A 17500-nucleotide genomic window follows, 5' to 3' on the forward strand; every position below is an offset into this window, starting at 1 on the left:
CTGTTTTGGCAGATTAAGGATGGCTTATTTCACCTGCATGGAGAGCTCCTCCTGATGTCTGTTCACAGCAAAATCTTTTGTTTCATTGTTTTTGTTCATTAACAACTTGAAAACTGTCAGTGTGACAACAGTAAAGAGAGCCTATAACACAATAACTTCAGCAAGTTAGAATGAATAAACGACTCATATAAATGTGCTGTGTCTCATTATGAGTGATAATCAGCACCACCTTCCCCACTTGCATGTTTCATATTCGTGTGTTTGTCTAAAAGGAGGATTTTACTCTACAAGCTCATGTCCAGCTATTCTGTGATCAGCTGCTGACACAGTGACGTCAGACCTGGTTTCCTGCTGATTCACAGATGTGGGAACAGCTGGCAGAGCTGCTTCATGATGACATCAACGAGTCACACAAACAGGAACAAAGATGCAACACTTTCAGACCCTCGGGAGAAAATAAGTGAAGAATTTTATTTTCGATAATTCATCGATCAGTGATTTGAAGGAGGAAAAAAACTCTGTCACGTGACTTTGTGTTTCCCTGCTAACAACATGGCTGCGGAGGATCTGCCGTCTGAGTTTGACGTGGTCATTCTGGGCACAGGTACTCCAACACCTGGTTTTAGGCTGTCTTCTATCCCGGACCATGTCGTGGCCGGGGCTCGGTCCGAAACATCCCGGGATCCCGGTGTAAACCGGACAAAACAGGGGTATGAGTAGGGATTAGCTTGCAGCTAACGGCCAATGCATTTTCAATAGCAGCGGCTAGCCGTTAACCCTCGGCCAGCGGTTAGCCCCTGGATACATACATAGACTCAGCGCCCATAAGAGATATTTTTAATAAATGTCTGATCACTCATTGATCACTTTAATAGGCAGGACAGCGGCTGTTGGGCTGACGCTAACGTTAGGTGCTTTAGCTTTTATCAGGGTTAGCTCGCAGTGCCGCTAACAGAGGCTAGCACTCCTAACATCCATCTGTTTCTTATGGATAGTAAGCTAACGGCTAGGCTACGTGATGCTAACTGTTTGTGTGCCAGGATGAATCAGCTGTCTGTGTGATCGAGTTATGGTATCGGAACAGAACCACTGAATCACTTTGAGTCCTAATGATCGACAGTCAATATTTAGGGTTTACTTTCATAATTATCAGTAGTAAAGTGATCACATGTTATCAATAACCTGATCGATACAGGATCAGTGCCTTCTTCTCTCCTTATCTCCTGTCCTTCATTTGTCTCTCGTTTGGTTCCCTCATCTACTTGTTTCCTTTTTCTTTTCAAGTTCCTTGTTTCCTTTCTTCCGTTTCCTGACCTTGTTTCCTTGTCTCCTGCTCTTGTTTCTGTCCTGTCCTTGTTGTTTCTAATTGTTCCCTCTCCTCCGTTCCCTGTTTTCTTTCCTTGGTTCTTGTCCTAGGGCTGCTCGATTATGGCAAAAATGATAATCACGATTATTTTCACTGAAATTGAGATCTCGATTATTTGACGATATTTATTTAACCCTTTAAGACCTACCATAGAACCAATTCCGCCAGAGCTTATATTATTTTTTTACATGTTGTAGTGCCATTGGGAGCATTTCAAGTTGTTATACATCAATACAACTGTTATAGCCCATATTTTAATAATATGTATGCATTAAGTCCATAGTAACTACATTAATTGCAAAAAAGTGCAATAAACTAGAAAAAAAATTGAAAATCATTTTTGTTTTTGTTTTTTTACATATATTTCTACTTGGAGAAATTTAAGAGGCTTATCCCTCAAAGCTTTAAATGCAAAAAATAGTTTACAACAACAGGGGATTAATTTTGAGTGTCTTCATAGTTTTATTTTGGAGATACAGCAATTTTTATATACTGCAGGAAAAACTAAAAAACAATCCTATGATTCAAATTTGCAAAGAAAACAGCAGGTGCATCAAAATAAACTATTTCCAGCAGTGCAATATGAGTCCTAAGCATCCCAGCAACTATTCAGAAAAGTCAAACATGACTTATAAAAACACCAGTATAGGTTTTTAAGGCCTACAAGTAAAAAACTACATTTTCCGCGAAGATGACGTCACTTCCGGTTTCTGGCAGGAAATGGCGGACATTCGATAGTTTGCGCTGACGTCTGTTTCACTGTGGGAAGTGTTACGAACAGCTGATCGGATCGGCAAAGCGTGTTTCTGGAATATTATGTTTTTGTTGCTGCAAGCGCTTTTTATGCAATTTTTGCAAAGCTTTATGTGGAAGGAAACCGTGACCGAGGACAAGCTGATGGCATCAGATGCAAGTACAACTCCTCTGGTTTCATATGCAAAACAAATTATTGCGCTAGCTTACGCAGTTCCGGTTCTACAGGGATTTAAAAATAGTTACACAAAACGGAGCGTGCTGCTCTGACCGGCTTTAAAAGGTTAACAATAACAATGTGTTGAATAATGACTTTAAAAAATATAAAATAGTGTGCAAATACTAATAACAGTGCAAATGTTTGCAATACAAGAAAAATGAAAAATGTAAACATCTATGTTTAGTGAACTTTGCAGTGTTGCTCTGTGGTGCAGCTACGACACCGTAGCAAAGTTTACACACTGTGTCTACTTGATCCACGTCTGACTGAACCCATAATGTTTCCACACCACTGAAGTTTTTTTTAACCCCTCTTTTCAACCAACGGCCATCACTCTCCTCTCCAAATAACTTCTGCTTAGCTTTCCGAGCTTCCCTCGGGTCCTCTTAATTGTTGTGACACGTGTTCGAAACGAGAGGTGCGCTTGATTTGCCACATGGAGCAGCACAAGAGTAAAGCACGAGGGAGGGGCTAATAATCGGCTCAGTCACTTTTAATGATCGTTGAAAGCCCAGATCGTAATCGTGATTAAAATTCGATTAATTGAGCAGCCCTATCTTGTCCCCTTGTCTCCTCTTTTTGTTTTCTCTGCTATCTTGACTCGTTGTCTCCTTGTTTCCTCTCTCCTTGTGTCCTCCTCTCATGTAACTTCTTGTCTCTTTTCCTTGTTTTTCTTCCTAATTGTGCCTCCTAGACGTCTTTTTGTCTCCTCTCCTTCTGCTCTGTCCTTATTGTTTCTCCTTGTTCATTCCCTCCTCTGGTATCTCTCCTTGTTTTGTCTCCTAGACTTTTCTCCTTGTTTCCTTTCCTGTTATTATTGATGATAGATTTTGTGTGCAGGTTGTGCTGAGGCCTGGTTTCTGTCTCCTTGTTTCTTTTCCTAGCTTTCTCTCCTTATGTCCCCTCATTCCTGTTGCCTGCTGCTGCTTATTGATTATTGATTGTGTGATCAGGTCTTGCTGAGTCGGTGGTGGCAGCCGCGTGTTCCAGAGTTGGACAGAGAGTTCTTCACGTCGACAGGTCATTACTTATTCATCAAGAACACTTACTGATTAATAATCAATGTTATCAATTACAGAATGTTTTCAAAGGTGAGGTAAAATCAATAAGTATCTGCTGAATTGATGTATTTGTTTATTGATAACTGAGGGCGTTGCTATAGAAACGCTTTCACATTACAGAAATAAAATATTTTATCAGAGATAGATCAGTCAGTTAGATCAATTGATTGATGTCAGAGTGTCAGAATAAGAGCATAGAGCGATGCTTTTATTGTGGAAGTGACAGCTTCCTGTGTGTCTTTAGGCGGAGCTACTATGCAGCCAATTGGGCAAGCTTCACCTTCAACGCTCTGCTCACCTGGATACAGGAGCATCAAGTAAGAGTTACTGATTGTCAGGTTGTTGATTTGGTGGGCGGGGCCAGATGCCCAACAGGAAGTCATCAGTGAGTTTCCTGTGTGTTTGTAGGCAGAGTCTCTGTCAGAGGAGGTCCAGGATCGGTCAAGCTTGGTGGAAGAAGGGGAGGAGCTGATCTACCTGTCAGGCTCAGACTCCGCCTCCATCAGTAACCTGCAGGTGTTCTGCTACATCAGGTAAACTCCTGCATACCTGTAAGGTCACATCAGCTAGAGATCAGTTTATTGATTAAGGTATCAATACGTCTCAGTGAAGAAGCCGAGGAGGAGGAGGAGCCTCCAAACACCACAGAAGAAGAAGAGGCTGGAGCAGCAGGTGAAGACGCTGCTAAAGAGCCATCAGAGACCGAATCAGCAGGTCTGTCTTATATTGATCCTGTATCGACTCTCTGAGCTTCGATTAGCAGGTTTTAAACCAATCAGCTCTTTCAGGTTCAAAAGAAGAAGAAACAGGTGAGGCCGCTGAGGGAGACGAGCAGGTGAGGAAGAGCAGCCCTCCCCTGACATTCACATCAATTCCTGATTGGCCGAACAATAATAACTGCATACTTCCTCCAATCACAGGCTGCTCAGGAACAGGGGGAGGAGCCAGAAGCGGATCAGCCACAGCCCTCTGCTCCTCCCAGCCAATCAGAGCCAACCAGGAAGAAAATCAGCTACACCCAGCTGGAAAAGGAAGGACGCCGGTTCAACATCGACCTGGTTTCTAAGGTAACATGACATCAGCACAACAAAGGACAGTCCTCTCGGCCAATCGTGCCCCTCGGTGTATCCCACTGCTTTTTGATTGGTTGTTTGACCCGAGCTCCGGTTGCTTCATCTTCATCTCCCTCCAGCTCATGTACTCTCGCGGCTCATTGGTCGACCTGCTCATCAAATCAAACGTCAGTCGCTATGCAGAGTTCAAGAATGTGACCAGGATACTGACCTATCGCCACGGCAGCGTGGAGCAGGTACGAGCTGCTCTGTCTCTGTGTGTCGGTCATGTCTGCATGAGAACAACAGAAACAACAGTCGCACTCAGAAGAGTGAAATCAACACAACAAACACAGGTGTCATCACATCAGCACCTGCTCTGACAGGTCGAAACTCTTCACAAGCTGACAGGTCACAGCCTCGTACTGTTGTGTGAACTACTTCCTCTATGTTCGTGTAGGAAACAAAGTCAATGTTGAGGTGAAGTAGGTCTTAAATGGTTTTGGCATCGACCTGTGAGAGTGGCCGCTGTGTCGCCTCCACGTTTGGCTCGGTGATGGTGCCAGTGACCGGGCTTCTCTTTGCTGAGCTCAGAGGTCTGTTGTCTGTCAGAGACGGGTTTGTTCAGAGGTCTGTGAGGGTGGTCTCGGGCCTGGGCAGCTAAGTTTGGTTGACCTGCGCAGGCTGTTTTATAAGAGTCAAACCATTAAACTGCACGCTGATGACAGCAGCTAACCTAGCAGGTTCTGTCGGGACTGAATTAGATAAATAATAAACACCTGTCTGCGCTCACCTGTCTGCGCTCACCTGTCTGCGCTCACCTGTCTGTTTTTAGGGCTGCCACAAATGATTATTTTGAGAGTCGACTAGTCACTGATTATTTTTGCAATTAGTCGAGTAATCAGATCATCATCCATTGGACATAAAACTTACAGCTTATTGCACCAGCAGCATCTGCTCTTATAGAACTATCATTAGCTTACAGCTTTAAGTGTTTAAGGTCTGTGCTAACTAAAAATAAAGACAAGATGATAGTTTATTAAAGATTGTCTCGGTTAGGGATGGGTATCGAAAACCGGTTCTTTGTTGTCCCACACGGCGCCTAAGCAGCTCAAACGCTCAAAAGTTTGGTTACACTTTACGAGAACGGATGACAACAGGGCAACTTGCAACACTTGCAAAGTAGATATTTCATTTAAGGGAGGAAACACTACGAATATGCAAAAGCATTTGCTCACAAAACACACAATGACCTTAAATGAATGTCGTGTTTTTAATTCCGGACTCGTGAATCTCAACCCAGCAGCAGCGGTAACGTTTGCACGTCCTCTCCCGTTAATGCGGCAGGTAAATAATCAACTAACAGAGCATATTATGTTAGCGCGATCTGCCTTATTACAAACCTGCCATTACTGTGCATTTAGGTGACCATGATGAGACAGACAGAGTCTGGCTCAGATGCTGGCAGCTCTCGCTGCAGTCTACCGGCAGCGTCTCCTTTCAGGCCGGGATAGACGAATGTCACCGAGCAGAGACTCAGTTTGTGGTCAAAGGCTTGCACCCGTTTGCCACAGCAGGTGATTTTCAGTAAGTGAATGTGTTTAATTGTAGGCAGGGACATTACTGGATATTCTTGTGTAATTGCTACAGAATAATTTATGTTAAACTTTGTTATTGCTACAGAAGAATATTTATTTTATTATTTTACATTTACAATCTTTTTCCTGGGGATCCTGTGACACCCCATTGAAGAGCCGTAGGCTGGATCTCTTAAGATCTCACTGCTGGGTTTGTAAGGCCATGTTACTCCTAAATTTCTATCTTGTTCAAAGAGAAGATATAAAACAAAGCTCTGAGCTAATCGACCTTAGTGTTCTCCTTTTTTAAAAAGAATCGATAAAGAATTGAAAATGGAATCGGAATCGTGAAAATATTATCAATACCCATCCCTAGTCTCAGTGGAGTTTAATAAACTCATCCGTCTGCTCCTTGCTATCTAAAATATAACAGGACACCGGAGTAAATTCTCCAGCATCTCACACTTCTGATGATCAGCTGTCTGCTTGACGTTTATTCTGCTGTGTAGAAACTTTAATCTCAGCCAAACCGATTTACTCAGGAACAAATAAAATACTGAAAAAAGCCAAACAATAACATTTTAAGTTATCTAAGTGACTCATATATCATGTTTAACCTGAGTAGTGAAAGACGGCGGTGGGTTTGAAAACGTTTTGCCGGGAGTCCGGTGTTCTCACGGCTCTAGTTAGCCTAGCCCCCGGCTAGCTATCGAGCTAGTGGGTAACAGACGTCTCCGAAAACGTCGGAGCGCTTTTGAAAATATGCGGTGTCTTGATAAACTGAGCAGATATTTGAGGTTTACACAGCTACATTCTCGGCTGAAAATATGTTAAACGTTTATTTTGTGACCCAGAAAGAATAATAAGAGTAATATTAAAACTAACTAGCTGCCGCCATTGTTGGAAACTGAGCTGGGCCGCGCTATGAATTCTGGGATAGGTTGGGCCATGAAGGATACACCCGACCCATCCTTCAAATTTGGACCGTCTTCGTCGTGTCGCTCTTACGTAATCGGCCTACAAATGCGGGCACAGGAGGATGCGAATTTGGACACAGCTATGATAACGGACACAGCTGCTTCTTCTTCTTCTTCTTCGGGGTTTAACGGCAGCTGGCATCCTTGTACATGCAGTGCTGCCATCTTCTGTTTCAGTCCGGTATTACACTCTTAAATCCTGCTACTTATTCCTGCGTCTTTTGTGATCTTACAAAGCTTCAAACGACGCGTCGACTATTAAATCAGTCGTCGACGATTTTGATGGTCGACATAATCGTGACTAGTCAACGTAATCGTGGCAGCCCTACTGTGTTTACCTATCTGTGCTCACCTGTCCGTCAGGTGCCCTGTAGCAGAGCAGACGTGTTTGCAAGCCGTCAGCTGTCTGTGGTTGAAAAGAGGAAGTTGATGCGCTTCCTGACTTCCTGTGTGGAGGAGACGGAGGAGCACCAAGGTGAGATGCCTCACCTGTCCACCTGCTGACATCATAAGGTCACTCTCACCAACATCAGATGATTGTGGGTAATGATGCACTTCCTCCCCATCCTCTAGCTTACAACGGTCGGCCATTTTTGGAGTTCCTTCGCGAGCAGCAGCTGGGCGACAACCTGCAGCACTTCCTGCTTCACTCCATTGCCATGGTGACAGAAGACACACTCACCGAGGTGGGGCTCACCTCCACGCGCCACTTCCTGCGCTGCCTGGGTCGCTATGGCAACACTCCCTTTCTGTTTCCTGTGTACGGACTTGGAGAGATTCCCCAGTGTTTCTGCAGGTAAGAACCAGTATTACAGTACTACTGTCAGTGAGTACTACTGTGCTCAGCTAGCAGGCTACTCTGCACCCTGAGTCGCCCAAAGCTCACCTGTTGCGAGAACTGTTCGAGTTCTGATGTATTGAGTGTGACGTGGACGTGATGAAGCCACCAGAGTGACAAACGCGATGAGTAGCAGGGTACAGGTAACCAGGTACGTCGGTCAGATCCGAGGCGAGGATCTGAGTCTCGGCTGTGTTCTTTATTCTTCTGCAGGAGCAGCTCTGCATGATTCATGGGTCATAATAATCTTTCTTTGTCTGATGCTGGGCCTCTGTGCAGCTGCTTTAGCCCACTTCATTCTAATTGGACAGCTTCTGGAAGCCTGCAGAGGGGCAGCAGCCTGTACTTGGTGGTTCATGAGCTGATTTTACTTGTGTGATTATTTTAGTTTCATTAGCAGTTTTTTTTTTTCCAGATGGAAACAGATGCTGAGCGGGCTCAGAAAAAGGTCAAAGGTCATGTGACAGATGGTAAATGGCCTGTATTTATATAGCGCTTTACTAGTCCCTAAGGACCCCAAAGCGCTTTACACATCCAGTCATCCACCCATCCACACACTGGTGATGGCAGCTACATTGTAGCCACAGCCGCCCTGGGGCGCACTGACAGAGGCGAGGCTGCCGGACACTGGCGCCACCGGGCCCTCTGACCACCACCAGTAGGCAACGGGTGAAGTGGACACAACGACCGAGACTGTCCAAGCCGGGGCTCGAACCGGCAACCTTCCGATTACAAGACGAACTCCCAACTCTTGAGCCACGATCGCCCCACAGATGCTGTTATCACACCTACACACACACTCACACACACAGATTCCTGATTAAAGGAAAACAGAGCACTGTGTGTGTGATTTGGCTCGCCATCAAATAAATGAGAACACACACACGCTGTGATTAACACATGATGACACATTGATGTTACGTGTGTGTGTTAGCTCTGCGTGAGAAGGTCGACACAATCTCTCTCACACACACACACTTACAGCTGAGTGGAGTGTGTGTGTTTAATGAGAGCCCTTTGCTCTGATTTATGGAGCAGCTGTAATTTCATTATGTTATTAATCTATGGCGGTGCTGGAGGGGGAGGGGCCAGTAATACAGACAGACAATTGGCTGAGACACCACGGTAACCACACCATCAGACATCCTGCTCCATCCATCCATCCATCCATTCGCTTCTGCTTATCCTTCCGCTACTACTGCACATTCACCCAATGTATATACTACATATATATATATATATTAGGGGTGCAACGATATTCGTATCGATATTGAACCGTTCGATACAGTGCTTTCGGTTCGGTACGCATATGTATCGAACAATACAAAATTTTTAATTTATTTTATCAACTTTCCTTCTGACGATGCTGTCTGTGTTGAGCGCTCAGTGAATCTGCGTTCGACTACTCCGCCTAGGCTCGACAGTGCAGCCTAGGCGGAGTAGTCGAACGCAGATTCACTGAGCGCTCAACACAGACAGCATCATCAGAAGGAAGAGCGCAGGGCAAGCTAGTGAGACAGAAGTTAAGCTCTCCTTACAACATGGACCTCCCGCACCCTCATTCAGATCTGGCGTTTGGAATTATTTTGGTTTTCATGTGACGTATGACCCTGAAGGTAAGCGAGTCATGCACTAAAGTAAAACAGTATGTTGGATGTGCCATGCAATGCTCAATTACATGGGTGGGAGCTAGTGTGTTAGCGCAGTTAGCTCGTTAACGTGTTGGCCGTCTAGCCCCATGCACAGGGCGATCGGCGGTAGCTCGTTAACGGAGATTTGCCGTGTTGTGGCGTTAAGGTCATTTCAACGAGATTAACCTGAAAGCACTAGTGGGAACACAACGAATATGACTGCACATTTACGCCGACATCATCCTAGTGCAAAGACAAAAACAACAAGCATGCTACTAACTTTAGCCGAGTCATTTAGACAGCTGTTAGCATGTTTAATATGTTATATGTTTAATATGCTGCTGAGAATATAGCCCAGAAGAAGCGGATAGTATAGCTTTTATTTTGGAAAGAGACATTTCTCTGTAATAAACTCTCTTTTCCAAAGATGAGTGATTCCTCAATCAGATACAGGGCTCGCAATATCGCTAGCCCGACGTCCCGGGGCTAGCGATCTTTTCAGTCGGGCTACCAAAATCTATCTCTGCCCTGCCCGTCGGGCTATTGTAGGAAGGAAAATATATGTCAATGCTTTTGCATTCTTTCAGAAATGTAGCTGGGTAATTATGTCATTGGCATCGGTGAGCCACTGTCAATATGTGACATATTGAAGTCGCGTTTGAATTTGCGCTTGTTTTTTTGCTTTCACTTTGCAATGACAGCACTGATCTGTGAGTGATGATAATTTGTGCACCAATTCCTCTGACATAGTCTTATTAATTGTTAGCTTACTATGCAAACATGACAAGTGAAATCTCCCGCAGCTTAAACATGTGAGAGGTTGATCGCGCAGAGAATCGCTGAGCTTATGTGAGTGCGTGTGTAAAAGCATTTCAGTTCTGCTGAGCCAAATAAGACAGGTCAGGGTGAAGAAGTGACAGCCAAAGAAAAGCTTACCACAAAACGGAGAAGTTATGACAAATCAGACTATAAGGCAAAAAGAAAGTGCAGCTTTATGGTTTCATGGACAAAATAATTTCTGTGGCTGCAATATGACGAGCTAAATAACCAGGGCTGCACATAAGTGGTCCGCAGGTGCGCATTCGCTGTCAAAATAAAAAACACGCACAAGGGTTAGGGTTAAATTTAAAAACTGTACTTTTGAGTTAAAATATATATTTATAATTTTAATAAATGACAAATTAAAAAGGCATGAACATTTTTTTTGTATCGAAAAAATATCGAACCGTGACACCAAAGTATCGAACCGAACCGAACCGTGAATTTTGTGTATCGTTGCACCCCTAATATATATATATATATATATATATATATATATAACAACACCCAGCACGCCCCTGCGTGCGGTTTATCCTTCAAGCTCGGGTCCTCTACCAGAGGCCTGGGAGCTTGAGGGTCCTGCGCAGTATCTTAGCTGTTCCCAGGACTGCGCTCTTCTGGACAGAGATCTCCGATGTTATTCCCGGGATCTGCTGGAGCCACTCGCCTAGCTTGGGAGTCACCGCACCTAGTGCTCCGATTACCACGGGGACCACCGTTACCTTCACCCTCCACATCCTCTCGAGCTCTTCTCTGAGCCCTTGGTATTTCTCCAGCTTCTCGTGTTCCTTCTTCCTGATATTGCTGTCATTCGGAACCGCTACATCGATCACTACGGCCGTCTTCTTCTGTTTGTCTACCACCACTATGTCCGGTTGGTTAGCCACCACCATTTTGTCCGTCTGTATCTGGAAGTCCCACAGGATCTTAGCTCGGTCATTCTCCACCACCCTTGGGGGCATCTCCCATTTTGACCTCAGGACTTCCAGGTTATACTCGGCACAGATGTTCCTGTACACTATGCCGGCCACTTGGTTATGGCGTTCCATGTATGCCTTGCCTGCTAGCATCTTGCACCCTGCTGTTATGTGTGCTGGATTGTCTCTGGGGCATCTTTACACAGCCTGCACCTGGGGTCTTGCCTGGTGTGATAGACCCCAGCCTCTATGGATCTTGTACTCAGAGCTTGTTCTTGTGCTGCCATGATTAGTGCCTCTGTGCTGTCTTTCAGTCCAGCTTTGTCCAGCCACTGGTAGGATTTCTGGATATCAGCCACCTCCTCTATCTGCCGGTGGTACATACCGTGCAGGGGCCTGTCCTTCCATGATGGTTTCTCGTCTCCCTCCTCTTTCTTGGGTTTCTGCTGCCTGAGGTATTCACTGAGCACTCGGTCAGTTGGGGCCATCTTCCCAATGTATTCTTGGATGTTCCTTGTCTCATCCTGGACTGTGGTGCTGACACTCACCAGTCCCCGGCCCCCTTCCTTCCGCTTAGCGTACAGCCTCGGGGTGCTAGACTTGGGGTGAAACCCTCCATGCATGGTAAGGAGCTTTCTTGTCTTTATGTCAGTGGCTTCTATCTCCTCCTTTGGCCAGCCTATTACCCCAGCAGGGTACCTGATCACGGGCAGGGCGTACGTGTTGATGGCCCGGATCTTGTTCTTACCATTCAGCTGACTCCTCAGGACTTGCCTGACCCTCTGCAGGTACTTGGTGGTTGCAGCCTTTCTAGCGGCCTCTTCATGGTTCCCATTCGCCTGTGGGATCCCCAGGTACTTGTAACTGTCCTCTATGTCTGCAATGTTGCCTTCTGGTAGTTCAATCCCCTCAGTTCTGACTACCTTCCCTCTCTTTGTTACCATCCGACTACACTTCTCCAGTCCGAACGACATTCCAATGTCATTGCTGTATAGCCTGGTAGTGTGGATCAGTGAATCGATGTCTCGTTCACTCTTGGCATACAGCTTGATGTCATCCATGTACAGGAGGTGGCTGACAACTGCTCCGTTCCGTAGTCGGTATCCGTAGCCAGTCTTGTTAATGATCTCACTGAGGGGGTTCAGGCCTATGCAGAACAGCAGTGGGGACAGAGCATCTCCTTGGTAGATCCCGCACTTGATGGTGACTCATGCTATGGGCTTGGAGTTGGCCTCTAGTGTTGTACGCCACATCCCCATTGAGTTCCTGATGAAGGCTCTTAGGGTCCCATTGATCTTGTACAATTCTAGGCATTCCAGTATCCAGCTGTGGGGCATTGAGTCATAGGCCTTCTTGTAATCAATCCAGGCAGTGCACAGGTTGGTCAGTCTGGTCTTGCAGTCTCGGCTGACTGTTCTGTCTACCAGTAGCTGGTGTTTTGCGCCTCTGGTATTCTTGCCAATTCCTTTCTGTGTCCCGCTCATGTATTGACCCATGTGCCTGTTCATCTTAGCCGATATGATGCCTGACAGGAGCTTCCATGTAGTACTGAGGCAGGTTATTGGTCGGTAGTTGGAGGGGACCGGTCCCTTCTTGGGGTTCTTGGGGATCAGGACCGTCCGACCTTCGGTTAGCCATTCCGGGTGTCTCTCGTTAACTAGCAGCTGGTTCATTTGTGCTGCCAGACGCTCGTGGAGTGCAGTCAGCTTCTTCTATATATACATATATATATATACACATATATATATGTATATATATGTGTATATATATATGTATATATATATATACACATATATATACATATATATATGTGTATATATATATTAGGGCTGCCACAAACGATTATTTTGATAGTCAACTAGTCACTGATTATTTTTGCGATTAGTCGACTAATCAGATCATCATCCATTGGAGGTAAAACGTACAGCTTATTGCACCAGCAGCATCTGCTCTTATATAACTATCATTAGCTGACAGCTTTAACTGTTTAAGGTCTGTGCTAACTAAAAATAAAGACAAGATGATAGTTTATTAAATTTTAATGACATTTGCAGATTGTTTCGGTGAAGTTTAATAAACTCCTTGCTATCTAAAATATAACAGGACACCGGAGTAAATTCTGGAGCATCTCACACTTCTGATAATCAGCTGTCTGCTTGACGTTTATTCAGCTGTGTAAAAACTATAACTTTAATCTCAGCCAAACCGATTTACTCAGGAACAAATAAAATACTAAAAAAAGCCAAACAATTACATTTTTAAGTTATCTAAGTGACTCATATATCATGTTTAACCTGAGTAGCGAAAGACGGCGGTGGGTTTGAAAAAGATTTGCCGGGAGTCCGGTGTTCTCACGGCTCTAGTTAGCCTAGCCCCCGGCTAGCTATCGAGCTAGTGGGTAACAGACGTCTCCGAAAACGTCGGAGCGCTTTTGAAAATATGCGGTGTCCTGATAAACTGAGCAGATATTTGAGGTTTACACAGCTACATTCTCGCCTGAAAATATGTTAAATGTTTATTTTGTGAACCAGAAAGAATAATAAGAGTACTATTAAAACTAACCAGCTGCCACCATTGTTGGAAACTGCGCTGGGCTGCGCTATGAATTCTGGGACGCTGCTTCTTCTTCTTCGGGGTTTAACGGCAGCTGGTATCCTTGTACATGCAGTGCTGCCATCTTCTGTTTCAGTCCGTTATTACACTCTTAAATCCTCCTACTTATTCCTGCGTCTTTTGGGAACATACAAAGCTTCAAACAACGCGTCGACTATTAAATCAGTCGTCGACGATTTTGATAGTCGACGTAATCGTGACTAGTCGACTAATCGTGGCAGCCCTAATATATATGTTCTTCCTCTTCCTCTACACCCCCCCCCCCCCCCCTCAATTTTTTTGCACATGTCGAGGAGCGTGTCAGGCTACATTTCACTGTGTGTTATACTTGTATAACTATGCATGTGACAAATAAAGAACCTTGAACCTTGAACCTTTTCAGGGTCGCGGGGGGCGCTGGAGCCTATCCCAGCTGTCATAGGGCGAGAGGCGGGGTACACCCTGGACAGGTCGCCAGTCTGTCGCAGGGTCAACACACAAGGACAAACAACCATTCACGCTCACATTCACACCTAGTGGCAATTTGGATTATCCAATTAACCTATCCCCACAAGCTGCATGTCTTTGGATGGTGGGAGGAAGCCGGAGTACCCGGAGAGAACCCACGCAAACACGGGGAGAACATGCAAACTCCACACAGAGAGACCTGATGGTGGAATTGAACTCAGGACATCCTGCTCCTTAATCCTTAATACTGCCTTAATAAAACTTTTATTTTGAAAGTCTCGCTGGAGGTCAGGAAGTGCGTGTGGTGTCCACATACTTGTGCACAGACAGGTCACATGTTCTCCTGCGTGCTGATTGGCTGCTTTGTTGTTGTGTGTTTCAGGATGAGTGCTGTGTTTGGAGGGATCTACTGCCTGAGACACTCGGTCAGCTGCCTGATCGTGGACAAGGACTCCAACAGGTACACCTGCCGTACCTGCAGTACTGTAGTACTGTCGGTGCTCTGTATAATTCTGTAGTACTGGTACTGCTCTATGTAGTACCTCAGCCAGCACGTACTTGGCTCGACTTGGTTTTAAGTGTTTTGCCTAAGATAGCTGATAGTACTGGTACTGGGTACTTTATTAGTACCTACTCAGCTGGGGGTCCGAGTGAGGTGAGTCAAGCTGACAGTGTGATGTCATCAGACTGTGAGTGATGTCACTGGATGGGTCACAAGAGCAACTCCATCACTAGAATCGTAAAGAGTAAAGCGCAGTAGAGTAGACTGTGACTGACAGCTTCCTGTTGGGCTGGCGTTTGGCCTTCGCTTCCTCCCCTCTGTTCTCTGCTCTGTTTAAAGTCTCGCTCATCGTTAACCTGCGCCGCGTCATGCTGGTCATACAAACAGCACTTCCTGTGGCATTTCAAATTAAATGTTTGTGGTTGGATGTTTCAGGAGAAACGTTTGTTTCTTATACTTCACAGTTTTTCAAATCTAAAGTTGACAGAGAGAAAAACCAGAGTTATAAAATCAAACATGGAGGTGAGGAAATATGTGTTTACATCAACCCCACATCCCTGTCCTCTGACTGTCTCCATGGTAACACATACACATATGTGCATCATGCTAAACTGCAGGGTGTGTTCGTTTGGTTTGGCCACGCCCCCGAGCGTTTCTGGAGCTTTTAATTGGCCGCTGCTGTGAATCACTTCCTGCTTAGTTATTATCATTTGTGTTTAACCTTTAACTTAATTAAAGGCTGAACAAAGAGCACTGATCACACAGGCTGCCACGGCAACCACTCTGTGTGTGTGTGTGTGAGAGAGAGGAACCTTCCTGTGCTGAGCTGTGATTGGACGATAATTTATGATCAGTAAAATATTCAATTTATGGAGAGGAAATGAACATCATAATTTAACCTCTGAGGCTCTTCATCAGCCCGCGGCTGCCTCCCCCTCCTCCTCTCCCTCCTCCCCCTCCTCTCTGATAGATGACTCCTCTCTGCATGCCTCCCTCTCTCTCTCTCTGTCAGTGTCTCTCTATCATTGTTTGCAGCCTCATCAGTTTTCTGATTAAATGATTGATTGACAGGCAGGTTTGTATATGGAAGGTCACACATGCACACAGACACACACACACACACACGCATAGACACGGCCTGTTAGCCTGTTAGCATCCCTCCTGGTAAATTAAAGTTATAAATCACAGGCGGCAGTAATCAGATTACTCTGGGTCAGCTGCTGGTTTCCTGTGTTTGTACTGAACCACAGACGACTGTATGAAGCTAAAATCAGACAGATTGTCGGTGGACTGTTTGTTCTGATGTTCGCATCATTTCCTGCAGTGATGACGGAGCTCGTTTTTATTCTGCACTGGTTCAAATGTAACCAGTCAGTCGCTCGACTGTGTTTAGCTGAAAACCTTAAATGAGACAGATTCTTAATGGAGTTCTGTGTAGCTGGTGTTTCATGGTGTCCTCCTGGGAGCTTCAGTTTGATCAGTTTGTTGATGAGAAAACGTCAGAGACGTTTCAGTTACAGCTGGAAACAGGTCGTTGTGACTGATGATCCGTCTGGTTGTTGTTCGTTACTGAGACTGTGGAGTAAAAATGCTAACGCAGCTAAAAGGCGCTCTGACTGTGTGTGTGTGTGTGTGCAGGTTATGGATGAGGCCCGTGTACATCATTATTCCCAGTAATCGGGTGGAGCTGTGTGGAGGCGGCCTTGAGAGGCTGCAGAGTGGAGCAGGTCGATCCATCATGGTCTCCCTGAGCCCGGCGCTCATTATGACTGCGGTTATCATCGGTGTTTTAATAAAGCGGGCTGAGCGGGTCACTGCGCGTCTCGAGGACGACTCAGAGTTCTTAAAGTCTCAAACTTCATAAAGCAGTTCAACATTTATCTGCTGCCTCAGACTCACAGTCCGAGGTGGTTACAGCTCATACTTATTTATCTAGTAAGCGGTTCAGCTCCTGTGTCAGGTGATGATGTCATAGCGTCATCATTGAGCTGCTCTGTTATGAACCCACGAAACATGATGCTGTAAACATGTTTAGTCTAACACCGACTCACTTCCTGCTTCCTGTTTCAGTTCAAAGGTCAGTGTCAGGATTAAAGTCAGCCAGTGGTTGGTGTATAAAGTCATGTGACCCTCGTCAGGACCAGGTGCTCGGTGGTCTGATCGGTGACATCACAGCATCTCTGTTGTTGTTTCAGGTGTAAGGCGGTGATTGACAGCCGAGGACAGCGAATCAGCTGCAGCCACTTTGTGGTGGAGGACGGCTTTGTGGGGGCAGACCGGCGGGTGACCACGCCCACCAGGTCAGTATCAACCAATCACTGATTTCTGATTGTTGATGAGATCTAATGTATCTAAATGTGTCTGTGTGTGTGTCTCTGTGTGTGCGTGTCTGTATGTGTGTCTGTGTGTGTGTGTCTCTGTGTGCGTGTGTGTGTGTCTCTGTGTGTGCGTGCGTGCGTGTGTGTGCGTGCGTGTGTGTGTGTGTGTCTGTGTGTGTGTCTCTGTGTGCGTGCGTGTCTGTATGTGTGTCTGTGTGTGTGTGTCTCTGTGTGTGCGTGCGTGTGTGTCTGTCTCTGTGTGTGCGTGTGTGTGTGTGTGTCTGTGTGTGTGTGTCTCTGTGTGTGTGCGTGCGTGTCTCTGTGTGCGTGCGTGTGTCTCTGTGTGTGCGTGCGTGTGTGTGTGTCTCTGTGTGTGTGTGTGTGTCTGTGTCTCTGTGTGTGTGTGTGT

At 45.5% G+C, this 17500-nt stretch overlaps 1 protein-coding gene across 1 annotated transcript in view; it reads left to right on the plus strand.

Annotated features, from left to right (window-relative positions):
* Positions 1 to 334: 334 nt before the first annotated feature.
* The window catches only part of chm (CHM Rab escort protein), a 23796-nt gene continuing 6630 nt past the window's right edge, over positions 335 to 17500 (plus strand). The window contains exons 1-12 of the mRNA XM_026180960.1: positions 335 to 604; positions 3293 to 3359; positions 3645 to 3717; positions 3809 to 3933; positions 4008 to 4114; positions 4189 to 4235; positions 4321 to 4467; positions 4593 to 4709; positions 7370 to 7481; positions 7580 to 7802; positions 14654 to 14731; positions 16969 to 17073. Coding sequence (XP_026036745.1) covers positions 553 to 604; positions 3293 to 3359; positions 3645 to 3717; positions 3809 to 3933; positions 4008 to 4114; positions 4189 to 4235; positions 4321 to 4467; positions 4593 to 4709; positions 7370 to 7481; positions 7580 to 7802; positions 14654 to 14731; positions 16969 to 17073 — 1253 coding nt within the window. The 5' untranslated portion in view covers positions 335 to 552. The remainder of the gene's footprint in view (positions 605 to 3292; positions 3360 to 3644; positions 3718 to 3808; positions 3934 to 4007; positions 4115 to 4188; positions 4236 to 4320; positions 4468 to 4592; positions 4710 to 7369; positions 7482 to 7579; positions 7803 to 14653; positions 14732 to 16968; positions 17074 to 17500) is intronic.

This window comes from Astatotilapia calliptera, chromosome 10, assembly GCF_900246225.1.
Source record: "Astatotilapia calliptera chromosome 10, fAstCal1.2, whole genome shotgun sequence".
Classification (NCBI taxonomy): Eukaryota; Metazoa; Chordata; class Actinopteri; order Cichliformes; family Cichlidae; genus Astatotilapia; species Astatotilapia calliptera.